This window comes from Dysidea avara, chromosome 6 (assembly GCF_963678975.1).
Source record: "Dysidea avara chromosome 6, odDysAvar1.4, whole genome shotgun sequence".
In the NCBI taxonomy this organism is placed as follows: Eukaryota; Metazoa; Porifera; class Demospongiae; order Dictyoceratida; family Dysideidae; genus Dysidea; species Dysidea avara.
Genome location: NC_089277.1, coordinates 24,624,288 through 24,644,916, shown reverse-complemented (window position 1 = coordinate 24,644,916; position 20,629 = coordinate 24,624,288). Strand labels below are relative to the sequence as shown.

At 37.6% G+C, this 20,629-nt stretch overlaps 2 protein-coding genes across 2 annotated transcripts in view; one reads left to right on the top strand and one right to left on the bottom strand.

Moving 5' to 3' along the window:
• Positions 1 to 19,127, bottom strand: part of LOC136259347 (uncharacterized) — a 60,224-nt gene extending 41,097 nt beyond the window's left edge. The window contains exons 1-3 of the mRNA XM_066052843.1: positions 18,814 to 19,127; positions 18,642 to 18,750; positions 18,333 to 18,561 (exon numbers count right to left, since the gene is read on the bottom strand). Coding sequence (XP_065908915.1) covers positions 18,333 to 18,561; positions 18,642 to 18,750; positions 18,814 to 19,127 — 652 coding nt within the window. The remainder of the gene's footprint in view (positions 1 to 18,332; positions 18,562 to 18,641; positions 18,751 to 18,813) is intronic.
• On the top strand, positions 2,440 to 4,556 carry LOC136259339 (ADAMTS-like protein 2). The gene is made up of 7 exons (XM_066052834.1): positions 2,440 to 2,504; positions 2,551 to 2,744; positions 3,046 to 3,243; positions 3,374 to 3,541; positions 3,648 to 3,821; positions 3,875 to 4,057; positions 4,150 to 4,556. Exons 2-7 carry the CDS (start codon positions 2,655 to 2,657, stop codon positions 4,438 to 4,440), a joined length of 1,104 nt encoding a protein of 367 aa, XP_065908906.1. The 5' UTR covers positions 2,440 to 2,504; positions 2,551 to 2,654; the 3' UTR covers positions 4,441 to 4,556.
• Positions 19,128 to 20,629: the final 1,502 nt, after the last annotated feature.

The window sequence follows — 20,629 nt, the reverse complement described above, 5'->3', positions numbered from 1 at the left end:
GAACTATTCTATGTGTACATATGATAGGTACATTTAAGGCACTCTCTACTGTGTACACCATCCACTCTGCCATCAACCAATTATAGGTACATTAAAATAATAGAGTTGTGATCTATCTGTATGAGTCTGATGTTTGCAGCTGTGAGCTATACATATATAGTGATTCTAGAGCCATCAGGTGAAAACATTGTCAATCATATTTATAGAGCTAACCAGGATAGATTCTGATGAGTCTCCCACACTGTGTAACTTGCAATATGAGGTGGCTATTTCATGAAACAGATGCTAAATCATATTACCAGTACCCACGCACACACACGCACCCACACATACCTTTCTCACTGGATGCCATCACTTAGTACCACATGTAGCAGCAAAGGAAATGATAACCTAATCAAACTAATCAAAACAGACATAACACAATGTACAGTGTATAATTATAGTATATACACACAATGTATGTAGGTACATGGCCATTAAGATGATGGTACCATGCATATGTTTTGTGCATGCTTACTTTACTCGACAAGTAACCATGACTACAGGTTTAGTTATGTCTGAAATTAATTATTATTTTTATATGCAGTACTTAGCTAATATAGTTGTTGCTAGGTTGAGTACACTAGGTAGCAGGTGTTGCAACAATTTGCATTGTCACTACATGTCACAAATTACATGTGGATTACATTGGCCCACTATGGCATGTAACAACTTCATAAAAAATAATTGATTAAATTGCAGAATCATGTACTTAAATCGGGATCAATATTGTGGGGAATAATGAAGCTAGGTTGATGTGGTATATACATGCATTTCAATTATTCACTACAATTCAGCTATATATGTATACCTGTCTAGTTAGCAAATATACATCATTATATTTTTATGACATTGTTCTCTGAACCTGTACTTGTAACACCTTGTGGTGTTTGTCTTGTAAAGCTATGGTCAGTGAACAAGTATAGCAATACCATTTGGTAACAATGTTTGGATGAGGAACTATTATACCAAAGTACATGTCAGAGATTTTAAATATTGAATGTCTGTGTTTATATATTATCCTGTTTGTAATTAAAGTTTACACACAATGTAGCTATATATACAAATATGAGTTTTAATTTCCTTTTAAAATGATCCTCTTTAAAATATAGTATCTTGTCATTCAAACATACACTGCTATACACATATTCCACAACATAAGTTTTGTTTTGACTCCATAAACTAACTATAACTAACTGCTACATTCTTCAACTATCAACATCAACAATTTTAGTAATACAGTAGAAAAAATCATGTAGAACTTTTTAAAGTTCTTGGGTAGTTGTTAAGGAGGAGGAAGGATTCATGCACTACCAGATACAGCATATGAAGTTGCCATGAATCATGGAAAATCCACATGGTTTTCCCCATTAATTTAAACTTTTCATGAGTGCTGCACCCATGAAATCTGTATAGCTACAGTGCCATGAAAATGCCATGAAATTCTGATGTGCATAATTATAGGCATTTCATGGCCCATAAAACAAACCATGGCATACCATGAAATGACTTTCATGGTACATACATTCCATGGGGGTGATTTAACTTTTCATGGAAAAAGTCATTTTATGGCATACTTTTTTGGTAGTGATGTGAACTTACTTTACCTTAATTTGGACAATTGCCTTCAGTGCCTATAATGAGTATAATAGTTTGTTAAATGGTGTCTAGTTAGACACATATGTATTTTCCCAGACCCACTACTGACTGTCTATGTCTGGCCAAGTTGTGTATACATACCTTTCACTAATATAGATAAAATGTGACTGGGCCTGTGAAAATAGGGCATGTGGGCACATGATTATTGCCTACTTTTTCAAATTTCCATCACCCATAACTTTTAATACCATTATGCTATAGCAATGCAATTTTCAGCTCTTAGTAGGTAAGTACGTACTTGGCTTTATGATGTAAGTTACAGAATGCAATTATTATGTTCCAATACTGATATATGACCTGTAGCATGACCAGGTGTAGTTTGTGCCCACATGTCCTGTTTTCGCAGGCCCGGTCACAAATACAGATAATAGTCAATCATCTGTATTGATTCTGAATACACTGTCTGACACTAAAAAGTAATTTCTTCAATCTTCATAGTATCTGGACTACTCAGCTGGATCGGGCTTTATACTGTAGCTTATGTGGTATGGACAATGGTATGGATAATCACATAATTTCAGTACAAGCACTAGTAAACTATATTAAGTACTGCACTTGAAAGAGTGTGAGTAAACCATACTACAACAGTGTTGTGGATTAGTATGTAATTTGACGTGCTTGTAAATAGCCCATGAATCTTGATTATAGCCAAGCAACGTTTACTAGATTTCCTGTTTGTGACAGTATAAATATGTGAACACTTAGCCATGACACCATTTATTCAGCAAGTTCAAATGTGCATAAAGAAGATGGAGTATTGCAAACAGCTGCTAATTTTTAGCATTCTGATCACATTTGTTGGCATGGTAAGCAACATTGTGATTGGAAATGCATAACTTGTTGCTCTTCTAGACATTAGGTAGCGAGTGGAGTGCTTGTTCCCGTACCTGTGGTGTAGGAATAATGCAGAGATCCACTCCGTGCCAGTAAGCTAACATCAATGCAAAGCACGTTAGATGTGTTGTGATAAACCATATTACTGCAATACTCTTAGAAATGCTAGCTGTGATGGAACAAAGAGGGAATTTAAAGTTTGCAATGTGAAGGTAAGGTTTTGTTAGGTACTTTGTACCCTGAAGATTTACTGCAATCATTAACTCATATCAAGTTTTAATGTTGCTTGCAGTTGTAACAGCAATATGCATAACAATTGGTTAATCCAGTCATGCAACAATTGATTTCTTGGTAGGAAATAAAATCATGTCTGTATAATAGGTTTCTTTACAGATGCATGGTTTCAATTACCAAACAAATAATGTACAGTGTTAGTTAATGGACACATCCTAAATACAGCCTACTGCATATAATGATAAAATGTAATTTGGGTTTGTTTGATTTTGTATGCAGAAATGTCCAGGTGGTGATGATGACTTCAGAAGTGAGCAATGCAACACGTTTGGAGAGAAGATGACGTCATTCATTAATGAAAGCGATCCCTGCAAACTAATGTGTAGTTCACCAAGACAACATCCCATAAAGAAAGGTTTAGTGGTAGATGGGACACCTTGTCTGACTGGTGGTGTATGTGTTGATGGCGATTGTGTTGTAAGTTAAATAATTTTGCAATTATCACCTTAACTGTGACAACTGTTGGCTTGAAAGAGATTGCATTGTGCAGTGTATGCTACACTATAATTTCTCCATTCCATGAAAACTACATTTTTCTTATCTTTAGTGCTCTGCTGAGTGTGAGAAAGGAAGTAATGCAATTTGTACAGATGGTAGTGGAAAACCAATAAGCAAACTTGATTGTAGTATGTTGACAGAGCACAAAGATAAAAGTACATGCACTGGAGATGGCTGTCATTATGAATATATGTGGGTCGAGTCTAGTTGGACCAGTGTAAGTTTTTTGACTGCATACATACCATAGAATGATGTAATCAGCACACTACTATGCTCACTACATACACACACACTGATAAACTATATAATACTTATCTGTATAGTGTTCTGTGAGATGTGGTAAAGGTTTCCAGACCAGGAACGTGAGCTGTGCAAACTATGGAAGGATAGTGGATTACAATATTTGCCTACAAAATATCCATTACCAGCTTGAAATAAATAGAACTTGCCAAGGACCTCACTGTGAAGGAACATGGGTTGCATCAGACTGGTTTGAAGTAAGTATACTAGTCGAATATTGTATATTGTATATTGTATTCTTCCTATGTAGTGTGTAGCTGTATGCAATGAACGTGGTAAACAATACAGAAATATACATTGTGTTTATGAAGGAAAGACATCATCTGAATATCACTACATAAAGTGTGATCCAGCCACAAAACCACCATATGTACAAGATTGCTACAAGAGTGAAGGATGTCAACCAGAGTGGAAGGGACTAGAATGGAGTCAGGTAAATACACACACACACACACACACCCACACTCACACACACATGCACACAAACATACACAAACAAATATAGCTATGTACTTGTTCTCACAGTGTAGTGCTCTTTGTGATGGCACACAAAGAAGAAGGATAGAATGTAAACTGGGAAATGAAACACTACCTGCTGAAAGATGCCCAATTGGAAAACCAAGTATATTTCAAAGATGTAGCCCCAAATGCCCAGTTTTAGAAGTATGCAAGAAAGAGTATTGTCATCTGGATGGTTTAGGGTCATGCCCCAAAGAATGCTGTAATAAATGTGAAGTTTCACTGGCACAATTTAGACTCACTTCATTACAACGATACAATCTGTGCGAAAAGGAGTGTTGTAAAAAATGTGTTTAACAGCATTAATCACAAATGAGTCAAAGTAGACACTTTTATTAACTGTGATAATACATTTATTTATTATAAAATTATCATGTAGTTTTGTAACACAGTAATAGTACTTGTGTACTGTATATGAGTCAATAATACATAGAATTTAAAAAAACTTTAACAGTGCAAGACATAGCGTTGGTCCACAGGCAGTGTGCTTCACTGCATGGCTAAAATAATTATACTCACTGCTGAGTCTGTCTGATAAAATTGCACAGAATTGCACTTAGCTAAATTTAACATGACATGTATTACAGATAAGAATACGGCAGTGCATTAAGTTACAAGAACAAAATTTATACCATCACGAAATTTATCCTTTCACCGTAGCCTTGCTGGTGTGCTTAGAAAAAACTACAATTCATGACAATCAAGTATATAATTGCTCACCAAACACTGGTTGAAGTCAATATTATTAACTACAATGATAAGTATCATACGTATTAGTCTCATTATTATTCCACTCTATGATAGTACACACACACACACACACACACACACACACACACACACACACACACACACACACACACACATAACACACACGCACATAACATACACACACACACACACACACACACACACACAGGTTTATTGTACAGTTGAACAGCACAACATGACTAAAAGTTTATGCTTAATTCTGAATCAGAAGGTTCCATAAATTGGAAAAATAGCATTCTTTGCTGTGGCAATATTTACAACCATATCCAATACTCTCTTTTTACATAATCCAAAATCACTGAAGTTGAATCCATTGGCAAAGATCAAGATCTATAAATTACATATAATGTTATCTAGTAGGATCATACATATAGTCACCCAGTTGAATCAACTGTACACTAACAAGTGATACTTCAACAGCATGAAGCTCTTGGGTGTTGATGAAATCAGTGTTAGTACATTTTGTGTGTACACACAACATAATACTGTATATTAATCTACACCTTTATCACATTGAAAAGTTATTTTTTTCCTCAAAAACAGCAACAGAGGGAAGTGATATAACAGTCTTAATCTAAACAGACATAACAAAATGTATACAGAAGCCAAGACAGAAGTTTAAAATTGGTGAAGTAATTGTATTGTATACATAGTCATGTCAGACTTCCAGCTTATGTAATGCTGTCTGTATAGATAACTTGTAAGCAGTGTAAAACTTAACATTGTCATCATGAAGGTATAAGGGAACAGCGGTAGTGATGACATTAAAACATAATGGCTACTATTAATTGCACCAGGTAAAGCAGAGGAAGCTCTTTAGGCACTTGTCTAGACTTCAAGCCATTAGGACTGTTACTTCCTGAATTAATAGCTGTTTCACAGGTTCCTAGTGTAATAGAATTTACTTCAACTACTTTTTGCTTTTGTACTGCATCAGCCGACCTACGGTTGAAGAAAAGTTGTCTAGACAAGTAAAACTATACCTGTTGATGGCATTTCTGTATTCACTGGCCATTACTGTACACACACTCTACAAGCTACTCATACAAGCTGGCAAATATCAGTTTCAAATCTTTGCTGGTGTTCACCACTGACCAAATTTCAAGTCAATAATATTATGTAACCAGGCCTGCGAAAATAGGACATGTGAGCATATGATTTTTGCAATGTTTCATCACTCATAACTGTTGTACAATTATGCTATGGCACTGCGATTTTCAGCTCTTAGTAAGCATTTAATTGGCATCATGATGCAAGTTACAGAATGGAAATATAAATTTCCAGTACTGAGATAAGATCTGTAAAGTGATGGGATGTAGTTTGTGCCCACATGTCCTGTTTTTGCAGGCCCTGTCACATATAGCTTTTTCCTACCTGAAGCTATGAATTGTGTAGTTGATAATTGAATGTGTGTGAAAGACACCTTTTTAGCAAGTTCAGTCACACTACTGATAGCTAATATGTGACCTGATCTTGGAAAACCTACATTTTTGGCACATTGGTCAATTTTCTGTTTTGTAGCTTAAATGTAAAGTACTGGGTGATCATCTATCTTATGTTAAAATTTCAGCTTAATATCTTTTAGCGTTCCTGAGAAATAGCCAATTTTCTGTCCTGTATATTACAAACTAACTTTTATAGTAATGTATTGAGTTCTGTGAGTGGTTAGTGGCGACAATCATTTTGTTTACTAATAGCTAATTCCATTCTTACCATCCAAAATACTTCATTTTTTTATTATGATGTGATTTGGGTTGAGGCTTAGAGCCTGTACGCCCATTCAATTACATACATATACATTCATAAATTAAATGAAATAAACAAAAATTAACTATCAAAAATGATACTCCGCCAGTATTCGCTTACTGCTGAGGACGAATTTCCTGACTTTGACATTGGTTAAGTTAAGTACGTATAGGTAGTAATAAGTATATAGTTTTATTATTTATTTTATTTACCTATACTGTACAACTTCAGAAATGAAGAAAAATGTACAGACAAATCACAAAAAAAAAAATAATAATAATAATTCAATACAATAAGTAAATTATAATTTAATTATAGATTTAAATACTTCAAGTGAATTAGAGTCTTTAGCTAGGTTAGGTAAATCATTCCAAAGTGAAATTGTTGCTGGAAAAAATGAGGACTGATATGAGGTCTTTGATGCTTGCAATGATAGGAGGTTAAAAGGATGATAATTTCTTGTACTGGAATATGTTGCAAAGTTAGTATACAAATCAAATGGGATATTAGTTAGGTAATAAGTAGTAGTATGTTGTAGTTTTCAGTATGTACGTGTGTTCATCATGATTTTTTTATTTCCAAAATTAACTATGAATATTCCTTACTTTGGCCCCTTTTCTGTTACACCTTATCAGTCAGTCAGTAAGTCAAGTCATTAAGTCCCTGTAATTAGGTTAGGTAATCCTAAGGCTGCAGCACATGTTGCTGTCAAACCTTCAGTGCTGGTCACTGTAAAGTGCTAATAATAATAAATAAAAATAATAATAATATCAAGACACCAAGAAGCCGGCGCGCCACACCCTGAGTATATTTACAGGAAGAAAGAAAACGCGATTTTCACACTTTTGTAGCTCCGTGATCCCTTATCCAATTGAAACCAAATTTGCTATAGACGTTCCAGCTAGGTAGGGGAGACCACATTCCAAATTTGAAGAATATCGCTCCAGCCATTTCCGAGATACGAGCGGTCAAAGTTAAGGTTTTTTTCTTCTATTTCTTTTCGCACACTTCGCAAAATCCGCCATAAAACACGAATACGTACTCCAATCGGGCTGCAATTTGGCACACTTAAAGGGCTCATTAAGGCGAATCTCAGTACCAAGTTTGGTAGGAATCCTATGAACATCTACGTAGTTATAACCGATTATTTGCGTAAAATAAGGTCGAAGGTCTGTCACGCCCACAGGATAAACCGCTTGAAGGAATGAGCTGAAAATTGATATGTAAATGGAGTAACTATCGTAGGAGTGCCTTTTTGTGGTTTGAAAGGAATCCAGTCAAAGGCTATCGAGACATGGCACAAAACCTAACCTGTGTCACAATTACGTGATCGACTTTTATTAATAAAAAACTATTACTTTTCACGCCTACCAGATAAACCGCTTAGAGCAATGAGCCAAAAATCGGTGGGTAGCTTGAATAATTATCATAGAAAGTCCTTGCAGTATAGTACAGAAAAATCGGAGTACAAACCACTGAGTTATGATTCGAAAGCCAACTACGTGTAGCAAATGCGAGATCGTGATACTCTAATAGAACAGTCACCCAAATAGAGCATTCAGCTACGTTTATAACTTACTCCATTATATATATATATATATTTGTTAATGTACAAACTCAATCATGAGTATATTCGTACATATATATGTAGTTAGCTACTTATTTACAAATTAAATAATTGTTAAATAAATCAAGAGATGGAGCTTGGATAATATGATCATCTATAGTTGGTTCCATAATTTTATTGTAAAAGGAAAGAAGGAGTTCATATAAGCACCTACCCTTGTTGGCAACTGCAGAAATCTTTGATGGTGACTTCTATTTGTGGTGTTGCTTGGTCTAAACTGTTGGTACACATTAATATCTACCATGTCATTAATTATTTTATCGATGTGTCTAGAGCTCCGGCAGCCGGAGGTGGTTTGCCAATGCTACAGCTCCGTCAGTTCATCACGTGCCATAGATATTAAGCGGGGCGCCGTATTAGTAGCCTTAGCACCAATAGTGCTGCGTACTTTCAGTTGAAGACCACCAATACTTCGTACTTGAGGCCAGCTTGATCCATTGAAGTGGAAGAAAGTACCGGAATAAAGCTAGCGGAGGACTGAAAAGTGACTGGTTTTCTACAGGGGAGCCGGAAAGTGTCCACTGGATTTTTAAGTCCGTGTTTTTAGTGTTATAGGTACTCCTCATGAACAATGAAGTGTGGTGATCCACTTCAAATTAGCTACAGATCGTCATCATTAGTAACTACTCACAGAGGCGTAGCTAAGGAGGGAAAGGGGGAGCATTTGCCCCCATCACTAAATGATTTTTTAAAAACCTTCGTCACAAGTTTACCGGTATTAAACTGACACGCAAATGACTGTAAATTATGTCCACTACTACGCGGTATCACCAGGGGTTGCTAGTGAACGCGCACACACAACATTCAACTCGCTCGTGAATCCATCAAACGAAAATATTAGAGACATACTTCTATATTTAGCCTAGATTACTCGCGTGATAGAACAGTTTTGAATCTAAAAAGAGTGACCCGCTTCTCCGCAGAAGGAGTCACAACTCACAAGTGACAAAGGAGGCCAGATGACGCTACGAACCTGCTGCCTACGAGGTGATAAAGTGTTAGCTAAATAAATGTACCAAGTTTATTTTATCGAAGCGATCACACTTGACGTTTGTACGTACGGCAGTGCAGTCTGTTTTTACTTTGTCAGTCAGTCAGGTGGATCAGTCAAGCTTACAAGTTCTGCTAGCAAGACAGGTGGGATTTCGTGCAATACATGGCATTTGAATTTCGCCGAGTGAAGTGAGTGAATACGTCATCCTGTCAGCAGTGTGCTAGGACTGCAGCACAGGCTGTGGCTAACGTAAAGTAACTTGTATTTGCACTAAAGTATTAGCTCTACCGGACTGTGGATGAATTTGTTGGAGTATAGTCTCGTGCCCAGACCCCACCCACTGCGTTGAATAGGGTCTGGTGACATTTGCAGGAGTTTTGGGCCCTACGCCATTTTTCTTTTCTTACCAATCGGACGCCTTGATTCAGGTACAACGCGATTTGATAGGCTGGAACTAGAAAAATGGCCGACTATAGCTATGGATACAAATGCGTAAACAATATGGCGGCGGGCCCAAAAACATTGCGTAAGTCACCAGACCCTACTCAACGCAGTGGGTGGGGTCTGGGCACGAGACTAGTTGGAGTACAGTTGTGGCACGTGCGATGATGCTCGACGAATATAGTTACCTCGATGAGCCTTATCCGAAATTACGTCACAGACACAAAAATGGCCGCTATAGTGTGGGGACGTTCGTAAATTTTGTATGGGCGACTATGGGGAGAAAATTTTTGAACGAGAATATCTCAGTCAAGACGGAAGGTATCGATCTCTAACCAGCAGATATGGTTATAAATTAGCTGAAATAGGAATCTAGCGTTGTTTTGAAAATCAACCGAAAATCGCTTTTACGCTCTTACTGTATTGTCTTATAGCCGTACCCACTAGTTAGAGTTCGATATCTTCCTTCTTGGCTGAGATATCTCCGTTCAAAAATTTTCTTCCCATAGTCGCCCATACAAATTTTACAAACGTCCCCACACTACAGCGGCCATTTTATGTCTGTGACGTAATTTCGGATAAGGCTCATTGGAAGCAGTCAGTACTAAAATAGTTACGTAGCTAGTTATTTAAGCTGTAATAATACAACACCATATGTTGGCTAGCCCCCCCATCATAGGCGATTCTAAGGGGGGGGGGCAGGGAGGGCCATGCCCCCCCTGTTAAAAAATAACTTTTAAAAAATCTTGGGGAAAAGTTGCTGTATAGATTGGCATTGTTATTTTTAGCATTTTTCATGTTTTTAGAATAAATTTTAGGCTGTTTTCAAGCCTTTAAATTGCAAAAATCCTGCAGCTTTTGGGGGTTGCACCCCCAGAAAATTCTACTTTATACTATAGCCAAACAACAATAGTTATGCTGTTCCCTACCGGGCCCCCCCTGTTGGTCAGGTCTAGAATTGCCACTGCCCCCCATTCAGTCATTAGCCTTTTTTTTGCAATCATGAATGATTTTGAGTGTTTCGTGGGGGCATGCCTGCCTCTCCATCACCTTCTGACTAGCTACGCCCCTGACTACTCATGCAGTGCAAGTTGAAAAGTCTGGTTAACAAATCTTTTATTATTTTATTTATTATTAACACTTTACAGTGACCAGCACTGAAGGTCTACAGCAACATGTTCCTCTGAATGTAGAGGGAACTTGCATGGTTAAATAGCTGCCAGACTAATTATCAAGCTAGGCTGAGTCGTGATCATTGGGTGAAGCCAGATTATAGTATACTACTATATAGTTTGATGTATCAGTGTTGCTGCTATAAGACCATTCTCAAAACAAGGAGAATCAAGCCTTTCAAGATTAAATTTGAGGGTACCCTGTAGTCAAAAGATCAATATTTGAAATAGTGAAACCAACTTTTTAACAAATTCTCCACATCAAGAAAAATGGAGTCAACAGATCCAACTCCAAAGTTTTACATCCCAATTCTGTAAAGTGTCCACAAGTTCCATTGTATACACACATATCTACAGTATGCACACATTCTGTATATTGTCTATATACCAGGAAAGTGATTATTATTTTTAGTTGTCATTTACTGGCTGCACCTTTTATAGTACAGAATTGATCATTTGAACTATAACAGTACAGCAAAGAAGAAATTTCTTAAATTAATTAATGTTTGACTACTTCGTGAAATAATCTTGGGCTACCTATTGGTCAGCAGATTCTTCAAAGCATGAGCGGCATATCCATACTCTCCTCTTCGGTGATCTTTTGAGACCAACACAAATAAAGTGGTACCATACTAAGCAGCTTTCACAAACAATTGAATTCTGTTCATCGTAAATTATCTCCCTTGTGCATCTTCCACAATACAATGTGGGATTGGCTTGAATTATAGATACTACACTGTTAATAGCTGCCCATGCTTCCCGGGTGCAATACTTCCTGCACATATCTAAGCAGACATTTTCATCAGTGCATGATGATGAAACCATCTCAGGTCTCATTTCTACATCATCCTCTTCTATTATTCGGCTCCCATCTATGGCGTCCTTTGCAATTTGTAGATCAACAAACCAGGTTAAAATCACTAAAAATGAAAACATCTTCCAAGATCCACACAGGTTATTTAACATACATACCAAGTTCCTTTTGCTTAGCACCTTTGTATAGGAATGACACAGGCCTGTTTCCTCTGGACTTCTTTCTAGGGAGACCAATAACAGTCTTGTCAGCTCCTTTAGGTCTTCAACTCTTTCGCATTTTACTAGGTAACCTAATACTTTGTAACTCTGTGGATGCAATCAGATTGTGATAAATGTTTTGCAAGTTTGTACCACAGTTCTAATACCACCCCTGGTAATTTACTGATTACACTATTTCACACACACACACACACAATACACATACTATACACAAACATGCACACACATACAACACATACTGTATTACCGTAAAACAGGAAAAGTTTGTCGTCAAAAGATTTTCATCGCTGGCTGTATCGATGAAAATTAAAACAACGAATTATTGTACATATGGCATGCAAAAAGCACTCACACCTGTGGCGTTCAATGTGTGTGTGTGTGTGTGTGTGTGTGTGTGTGTGTGTGTGTGTGTGTGTGTGTGTGTGTGTGTGTGTGTGTGTGTGTGTGTGTGTGTGTGTGTGTGTGTGTGTGTGTGTGTATGTAGGCATGTGCAGGTGTGTGGGACTTGCAAAAGCAATAATTGCAGCAGTTAATTTGAATAAAAATCCAAATAATATGTACTAAAGCATATAATTGATGGTATCTTCCAAGCTTGTTTCTTGGATTACACGTCACTGCAACAGGTTTACAGCCATAACATGATGAGTATACTACTTCTAACCACTGGATTTCAAACTAGTTTCAAGTGCAGGGGTTATTTATTTCTTTTAAGGCTTTACAGCACAAGTGCAACTGAAGGTTTGTAGGACACCTGGTCCTACAGCCTGTTTAAGATGTTATATTAAGTGTATTTGAAAAGTTGCAGAAAGGAGAAAAATCCATGACTGTACCTGGGAAGCCTGGCAGCCTTGAATCTGCATCCTATATTAGTTCAAGCACTCTTCAAGATTGTGTTCAGAGGTTAGCATAACTGCAATTGATATTGTTTTAAGACAACTACACATGCAGTTAAGTAGTGCATATATACATATATATTTAAGGCAAGTTTCTAGTCCATTAGTAAGTCAGTTTCCAGTCTGTTAGAGGAGATATAGAAGGGTGCTTACACACCCCTCTATTACTTCTGCATTTAAGTATGCATGCACATAATATGTATCCCATCCAAAAACAGCTTATAGCTGTAAAAAAAGTGCGCGTCCAAGTAAAGCAGAGTTAACTGCGACAAAAAGTAATGATATCATAATGCGGCCATGTGCGAAGTGTGCAAGTTGTAAAATTAATATTAGCTAATCAGATAATACAATGTTATTGTTAAAGTGTTAATGAGAACTATGTGATGCTGCTAGTTTTTAAGTGTGTGAGCATCTTCATAAATGCCACATAAATTTAATTCTCAATAAAGCAATGTGTATAGATTCTCTGATAGTAATAAATAGTTTGAGTTTGGCCACCTTTCCTTTGTTCGTAACATTGCTGTATACAGGAAAGGCGGCCAAACTCAAACTATTTATTACTATCAGAGAATCTATACACATTGCTTTATTGAGACTTAAATTTATGTGGCATTTATGAAGATGCTCACGCACTTAAAAACTAGCAGCATCACATAGTTCTCATTAACACTTTAACAATAACATTGTATTATCTGATTAGCTAATATACTTGCACACTTCGCACATGGCCGCATTATGATATCATTACTTTTTGTCGCAGTTAACTCTGCTTTACTTGGACGCGCACTTTTTTTACAGCTATAAGCTGTTTTTGGATGGGATTTCAATACTTTTTGTTAGAATAAGCAATGCACTGTTGATAACAGTGGGTGAGTTTCCATGGTTTTGACAGAAACCCCAGATTACAGTGACAGAATATTAAAATATAACTGTAATTTTAGTGGCCAGGGCCGCCCACATTGGTGGTAACTGGGGTATTTTGCCCCCTACCACAGCCCGAAAGGGGCCACTTGAATACCTGTTTAAAGAAAGATCGATATACTCTAATAGAGCAATCAGGATCTATACCCTTCCTTTCCCCTGGGCCCCTCTTTAACTCTTTTCCCTGGGCCCTCTAATTTCTCTGGACGGCCCTGTTAGTGGCATGCAACTGCAGTCAACTAACATCCATTTTAACTAGTAAACCCTTAACAACACTTTGCCTTTCATCTTGTACTGCATTGAAACGATCAAGATACTCTATTAGAGCAGTAACAAAACAGCTGTAACACAGCAATCAATATTTAGCATAGTTACAACTTCTGCTTAGCATCGGATTGTATAGTTTAAATTACTAGCTACTTACAGACTTTACAATATAAAAATATGGCACTTGTAGAAATGTGACTGTTCTATTACAGTATCTCGATCTACTTCAAGCATTGACTAATTCAAGTGAAGAAGCTACGCCCCTGCCAAGAGATCTTGTGAAATGAAATGAGAATAGTAAAGAATAGGCAAGTATGTACAGAGACAATAGAGGGGTGCGTAATTATGTCCTGTTGTAAATAAACGCCTTTAAAATTTATATTACTACTAAATAAACGCACCAGAATAGGCCTGTGCGGCTGTTGTCTCCAAGGTTGTCTCATTACTTGTCTTTTCGTGTTGAAGAGATTTAGTTGCAATTGGTGAGTTTAACTATACATGTATTTGTGTTGTAAAACTTAATTGTAAAGAGGCGATTAGCACATATCATGATAAACATGTATTTGTCACAGTAGAGTCTCTCACAAAGTCACGATTATTACGAGACATTGGACCAGGGTAAAAAATTTACTGCTATATTTATAGGTTGTAGCGTTTGTATATCTTAGTATCTTAATAAATATTCCCCCATGATCACCAATCACTAGTAGTACAGTGAAAACTGGTCATTATTCAGGCCGTAGGGACAAAATTTTCTGACCTTGCCTTTTAAAGAGGTGGCTGCATTATGCAGCCTTAAAAAAGGTAAGAAGCATGCTGTTCTAACTGGCTATAGAGATGGATTTAGTGTATGACAGCGTATGAGACAGTGAGTGCTGGCAGCAAGGGGGCAGCCAATCTGTTAGAGCACCAAAAGCACTGCTTCAGACATAGGCAGTTGACTGTCAGCCCCAAGTGTAAAAAGTTTCACTATTGGTCCTTATAAGCTCCTGATGAAGAAAGTGATGAAGTCATTATCCATCGGATATATTTTCAGAGTATCCATTTTAGTTCTACAATATAGTAGCCAAGCATAAGATGAACATAACACAGCATTCCAGTAGTTTAGTGGTGACCACAACACTGCCTGAGTTAAACTATGGTGAGATTTGAGACTACCAGAAGCCCTGGAATGTCTTCAACACATGAAATACCAAATATCTAATGCCTGGCTTTCATCCACAGTGGACCTGTCTTGGTGGCCACTTGTACAGAAGGGAAACAGCTGCCACACAGTCTTGCGAACGAAACAGCTAGTTGCCACACCCCTTAATTATCAATTTGTAAAATCTTTAGCAAAATTGTGTGTGCGAGCAAGTGCGATGTGGCAGTGCCGTGTATATGGTTGCTGCCTAGCAGTGACACATCACGAGTATTGAAGTCACAATGCGTTACTGTATCATTCATCTAAATACAATCTCTGAATGTGTCATTTTGTGTAGAGAGCAATCTTCCACAAGAAGTGACCTGCAGGTTTCAGTGTATATTGTTAACCATTAATATTGTTCACAATATTGTGAACTATATGTACAGTGAAACCTCACTTAGTGGCCACCTCTTTAATAAGACCACCTCATTATATTGGCCACCTCTAGTAGGTCCCAAATATAGCTAAGCATTACTTATGACCTCATTAATAAGGCCACCTTGTTATTCAGGCCAAATTTTTTGGTCCCACAGCCTGCCATATTAATGAGGTTTCATTGTACTTATGTGAATTTTTATTTTTCGTAACTTTTCTTCAGGTTTACTGATGGGCACTATGAAGCATTGTTGACTGGTATGTGTATAATGTGGTGACTTCAAATGCTAAAACAGTACGTAGCATGTCTTGTATGTACATGTAATGTGTTGTAATGTCTCCACACATCCACACATCTTAGAAATAAATATAATTGTATTCTCTATAAATAGTTAGTTCCATTGTGCCACTGGGTCATAAGTTGGTTGAGTATGGATCATCCAGGGCACTTGAGTCACATTTTGTCCTGGCCAAGTGGATCTCATCCACTGACAGAATATACAGGATCATATCTCGTGTATAAATTACGGTGGAACTTGTTTATTGCCACCTTCACTCATTCAGCAGGTAACAGTGTATAAATTCTCAATTGGAATTGGCTTTTCAAGAGTGGTTGTCTTTCTATACTAGTGGCCATTAAGATAGGTTGTACTGATAGAGTGTACATACTAGAGATGCAACAATATCCTCCACTTAGTGTCGTTTGATCGTGATGCAATGGAGACTGTGTATTATTGCATTTATATACTATACTATTATATTGCAATTCTAGCACGTATTTATAACAGGAATGTTTGTTAACTGTTTAGACATACTGGAACCACACCCACTCATCTGGATTCTACAAATGGAGTCATACCAACTTGTTGTCATCATACTTACTCGTTACTCCCATTGTGTTTGGATGAATATACATGCCGTCATGTGAGACTTGCTACCATGGCGGGCCACTGGAAAACATTTGCATAGCAGTTATATTACAGTCATTATTGTACAATTCTTACATTATTGTGGTGAAAAGTGTTTGGTATTCATGTGTCTCCTCTGTATGTTGTAAATACATGTGTAATTTTGTGTGGGGGTGCTATAAAATGCAGTAATGCATGGTGACAATTGTATTAGGCGATTTTGCACACTTCCTTTTAAGCTAGCTACATGTGCTAATTACTCACAGCTTGTGTCAACAACTGGCAACCGCAGTTGTACTCTTGTGTCATTCTTTAAGCCGCGCCCTTAGATGATAAATTATGTGGGGGCGACTAATTTCAAAACAAAGGATGGTATGCAGCACCATAGATTATATCTATGGACTATAATCTATGGCAGCACACTTCTTGGTAACTATATGTACTGATTAACTACATAGAGCGCCAGTTCATCAATACCCAGTGACCGCAGTTGTGCTCTGCGTCATTCTTTAAATTCCGAGTAAAATTCTTAGAGAGCAAATGACGTGGGGGCGACTAAATTCAAATTTCAAACTAGCCATTCTCGAAAACAAATGTTTCAATCTGAACGAAACTTTCAGAACAGTTTAAAGACACATTGCCCTACATGCCAAGCGAGTATTGCGGAAAACAACAATCTGGGATTTGTATTTGGCCTCTAGGTCGACTGAGGACGACTGAAACTTCGTTTGGTGCTGAAATCACGACTGTAGGGTAATCATGTATGGTGAAATCGATGATGTGAATGAGGTGATTGCAATTGAGTGAATACTGAAGCGATAACAGGGCGATCAATGTTCGGAATGCACAAAGGAACGCAAGGCGTACACCTGCAGTTGCGTCTAACCGCATGTGATAAAAATAAAAAACAATAAAAAAAATGAAACTTCCCCTTTGATGTCGGCAACCTCGATCACGAAACAATTGGCATGGATTTGCTTCACTGCTTGTGTGGTAGTTACTAGTGACACGATGAGTTCAACTCCAGAGTTTCAGAGGGATAGCGTAAGTGACGGGTGGATTACAGGAAGGCCAAATTTGACAACGTTCGTTCTTGTAAAATCCTCACATAGTGGTCGTGTCATTTATTGTCTGCGGCGCGCGTTTCTGATTTACTGGCCGCGCGACTCACTACCGTGAGTCTTGATTATGCAAGTGCATATGAGATAACTATGTTATGTGCTCAAAGAAGTACTGCTGCTATATAAGACCGGATCTGCATTTTTAACTCCATTTCAATTACATATTTATCTACATAGGAATGGTCAACCAAAGTTTCAGCCTGTAAACTAAGAACGTTCAAAGAAAACTGGTAAAAACAGAAAGATTGATTTGTACAGTGACAAAATGGAACTTGAAAATAAATTGCATGTGCCTAGTTCAACAGTCACAACTTACGAGTACAATAAACAAGACTTTCACTGTTACTTTCTCATAAAATTAATAAGTAATTTATGCCTTTCAGCACTACAAGGGTAAAATTTGAAAAAAGTGAGAGTGAATGGCTTATTGAACATGGAGCATACTAATGCTCATATCTTTCATATCTTTGGGAACATTGATGATAGTAAACAAAGATTTTTTTAAACTTTGGGAAATATGTTTTTGCACTTAGCACCTTTCTTCATCATGAAAACAAGTGTTCAATAAATTTACACAATTTTTATTGTTCACAAATATTTCACAAATATTTCACCCATTGTATCGATTTAATACTGTAAAATTAGGTTTGTGCGAAAATGAGGAATACTTGCAATGCACAATAAATAAAATATTTGGTGATGTACATTACTCAGTTACACAAAATGTTTTACCTTCTATTGCCTTCAGATAAGAAGACAATTTTTCCAAATCATTTCCATCCATTTTCCGTATTGAGTGCTTTATATTGCTGATATCTCTTAGGGTAACAATCTTCCCAGTTGATTGTGATAGGTGCTGCTGAAGTAGCTTATTGTTCACCCTTAATTTTAACAATTCAGCAGCTTCATTCCGTTCAGATGGTGTCAACTTTCGTTGTCGGGGTAAATGATCATAAATAGCCTGTTAGAAAAAAAATTACATGTACACACGTAATAGAAATAGCCCAATGCATGATGTAATTAATTTCTAGCATACTGTACCTTGCTGACTTCATGATTGTGAGTATTGCAGACGTCTGTGATCTCCAGGTACTGGCCATCTTCACTTAAGTTAAGCTTTATACAAGCTTTGCAATTCTGCTTAATCGTGCTGCACATAATATTATACGTAGTATCATCAGCTAAATAAGTTTTGACCATTTAGTTGCTATACCTGTGACAAGGTCTCTTGCCAGATCCTTTGCTGTGGAACGGCTTTCCACCAAGATTGCACGTAAGGTGCAAAGAATAATAATGTAATTTTTCATTTGTTTTCTGTATTCTCTTCGGTGCTCTTTTCCGAGCAGCATCCAGCGTCCGCGAGTCAGTGTAGGCTAACTGGACATCATTCCCTTGTTGGTACGCAGTAATCTTCTCCTTCAGCTGCTCGTAAGACGAAAACTTCTCACCAAGAACAAAGTTTACGCTGTCACACTCTTCTTCAACAGTCCCTAACACTCCCTCCCGCTCAGAGTCACTTTCTTCCATTTAAACCACACAGCACGATACAGGTACAGGCGACAGGCGGCCCAGTCTATAGTTCAACTGAAATACCGCGTGTTGAAGTATCACATCACGTGATGGAGTGACGGAGCTGTAGCATTGGCAAACCACCTCCGGCTGCCGGAGCTCTAGAAACACCGTTATTTTATACTTTTGTGAGGCTCTCAAATTATTTCTTCACTTCTCCAATCTGTGCCATTGTAAACTGTTCAACATTTCTGTCACACTAGCTGTTCTATTATAGTTATTCATCACAAACCTTGCTGCTCTTCTCTGTACCATTTCTAAATTATAGATGTTATGTTCATGGTATGGGGACCACACTGTACTGGCATATTCTAGAATGGGGAGAACAAATGTATTATAGCAGTAGCATCAAGTCACACGGTAATGTGTCGTGCGGCCCAAGAAGCCGGCGCGCCACACCATGAGTATATTAACAGGAAGAAATTAAACGCGATTTTCACACCTTTGTAGCGGTTAGGTAGGGGAGTCCACATTCCAAATTTGAAGAAAATCGCTTCTGCCATTTCCGAGATACGAGCGGCCAAAGTTTGGGTTTTTTCGTTTTCCCCCTTCTTTTCGCACTTTGCAAAATCCGCCATAAAACACGAATGCGTACTCCAATTGGGCTGAAATTTGGCACACTTAAAGGGCTCATTAAGGCGAATCTCAGTATCAAGTTTAGTAGGAATCCGATGAATATTCACGGAGTTATGACCGATTATTTGCGTAAAATAAGGTCGAAGGTCTGTCACGCCCACAGAGTACAGGGGCGGATCTAGAAATTTTCAGAGGGGGTTTCTGGTTGTCTGGAATTACAACTTCAGCCTAGCTGCAAGTTGAAGACCAAAAAAAAAAAAAAAAAAGGGTAGCAAACGCTGTGAAGGTGATTTCAGAGGTAAAACTTAAAGTATGAAGTTTTGCCAATAGAAAAGCCATGATTATAATAAAATATTTATAACTCTCTGTAATTTTTATCACCTAGACGAATCGTAGGGGCGCGCGCTATTTCAGAGGGGCTTCTGGAAACCCCAGTAACCTGCCCCTGGGGTAAACCGCTTGAAGGAATGAGCTGAAAATTGCTATGTAGATGGAGTAACTATCGTAGGCGTGCTTTTTTGTGGTTTTAAAGAAATCCAGTTAAAGGCCATCGAGATACGGCACAAAACCCTACCTGTGTCACATTCACGCGATCGATTTTTATGAATAAAAAAAACTATTAGTTTTCACGCCTACCAGATAAACCGCTTAGAGCAATGAGCTGAAAATCGGTGTGTAGCTGGAATATAAATTATCATAGAAAGCCCTTGCAGTAGTACAGAAGAATCGGATTACAAACCACTGAGTTATGATTCCAAAGCAAACTATGTGTAGCATATGCGAGATCGAGATACTCTAATAGAACAGTCACCCTAATAGAGCATTCAGCTACGTCTATACCTTACTCCATTATAGAATTATATTACATTGCAAGTTATTCTGTA

Coding starts and splice junctions, on each gene's coding strand:
- LOC136259339 (XM_066052834.1), top strand. CDS start 2,655: ATGTGTTGTGATAAACCATATTACTGCAATACTCTTAGAAATGCTAGC. Junction 3,542..3,647: donor TCGAGTCTAGTTGGACCAGT/GTAAGTTTTTTG, acceptor TTATCTGTATAG/TGTTCTGTGAGATGTGGTAA. Junction 4,058..4,149: donor AGGGACTAGAATGGAGTCAG/GTAAATACACAC, acceptor TTGTTCTCACAG/TGTAGTGCTCTTTGTGATGG.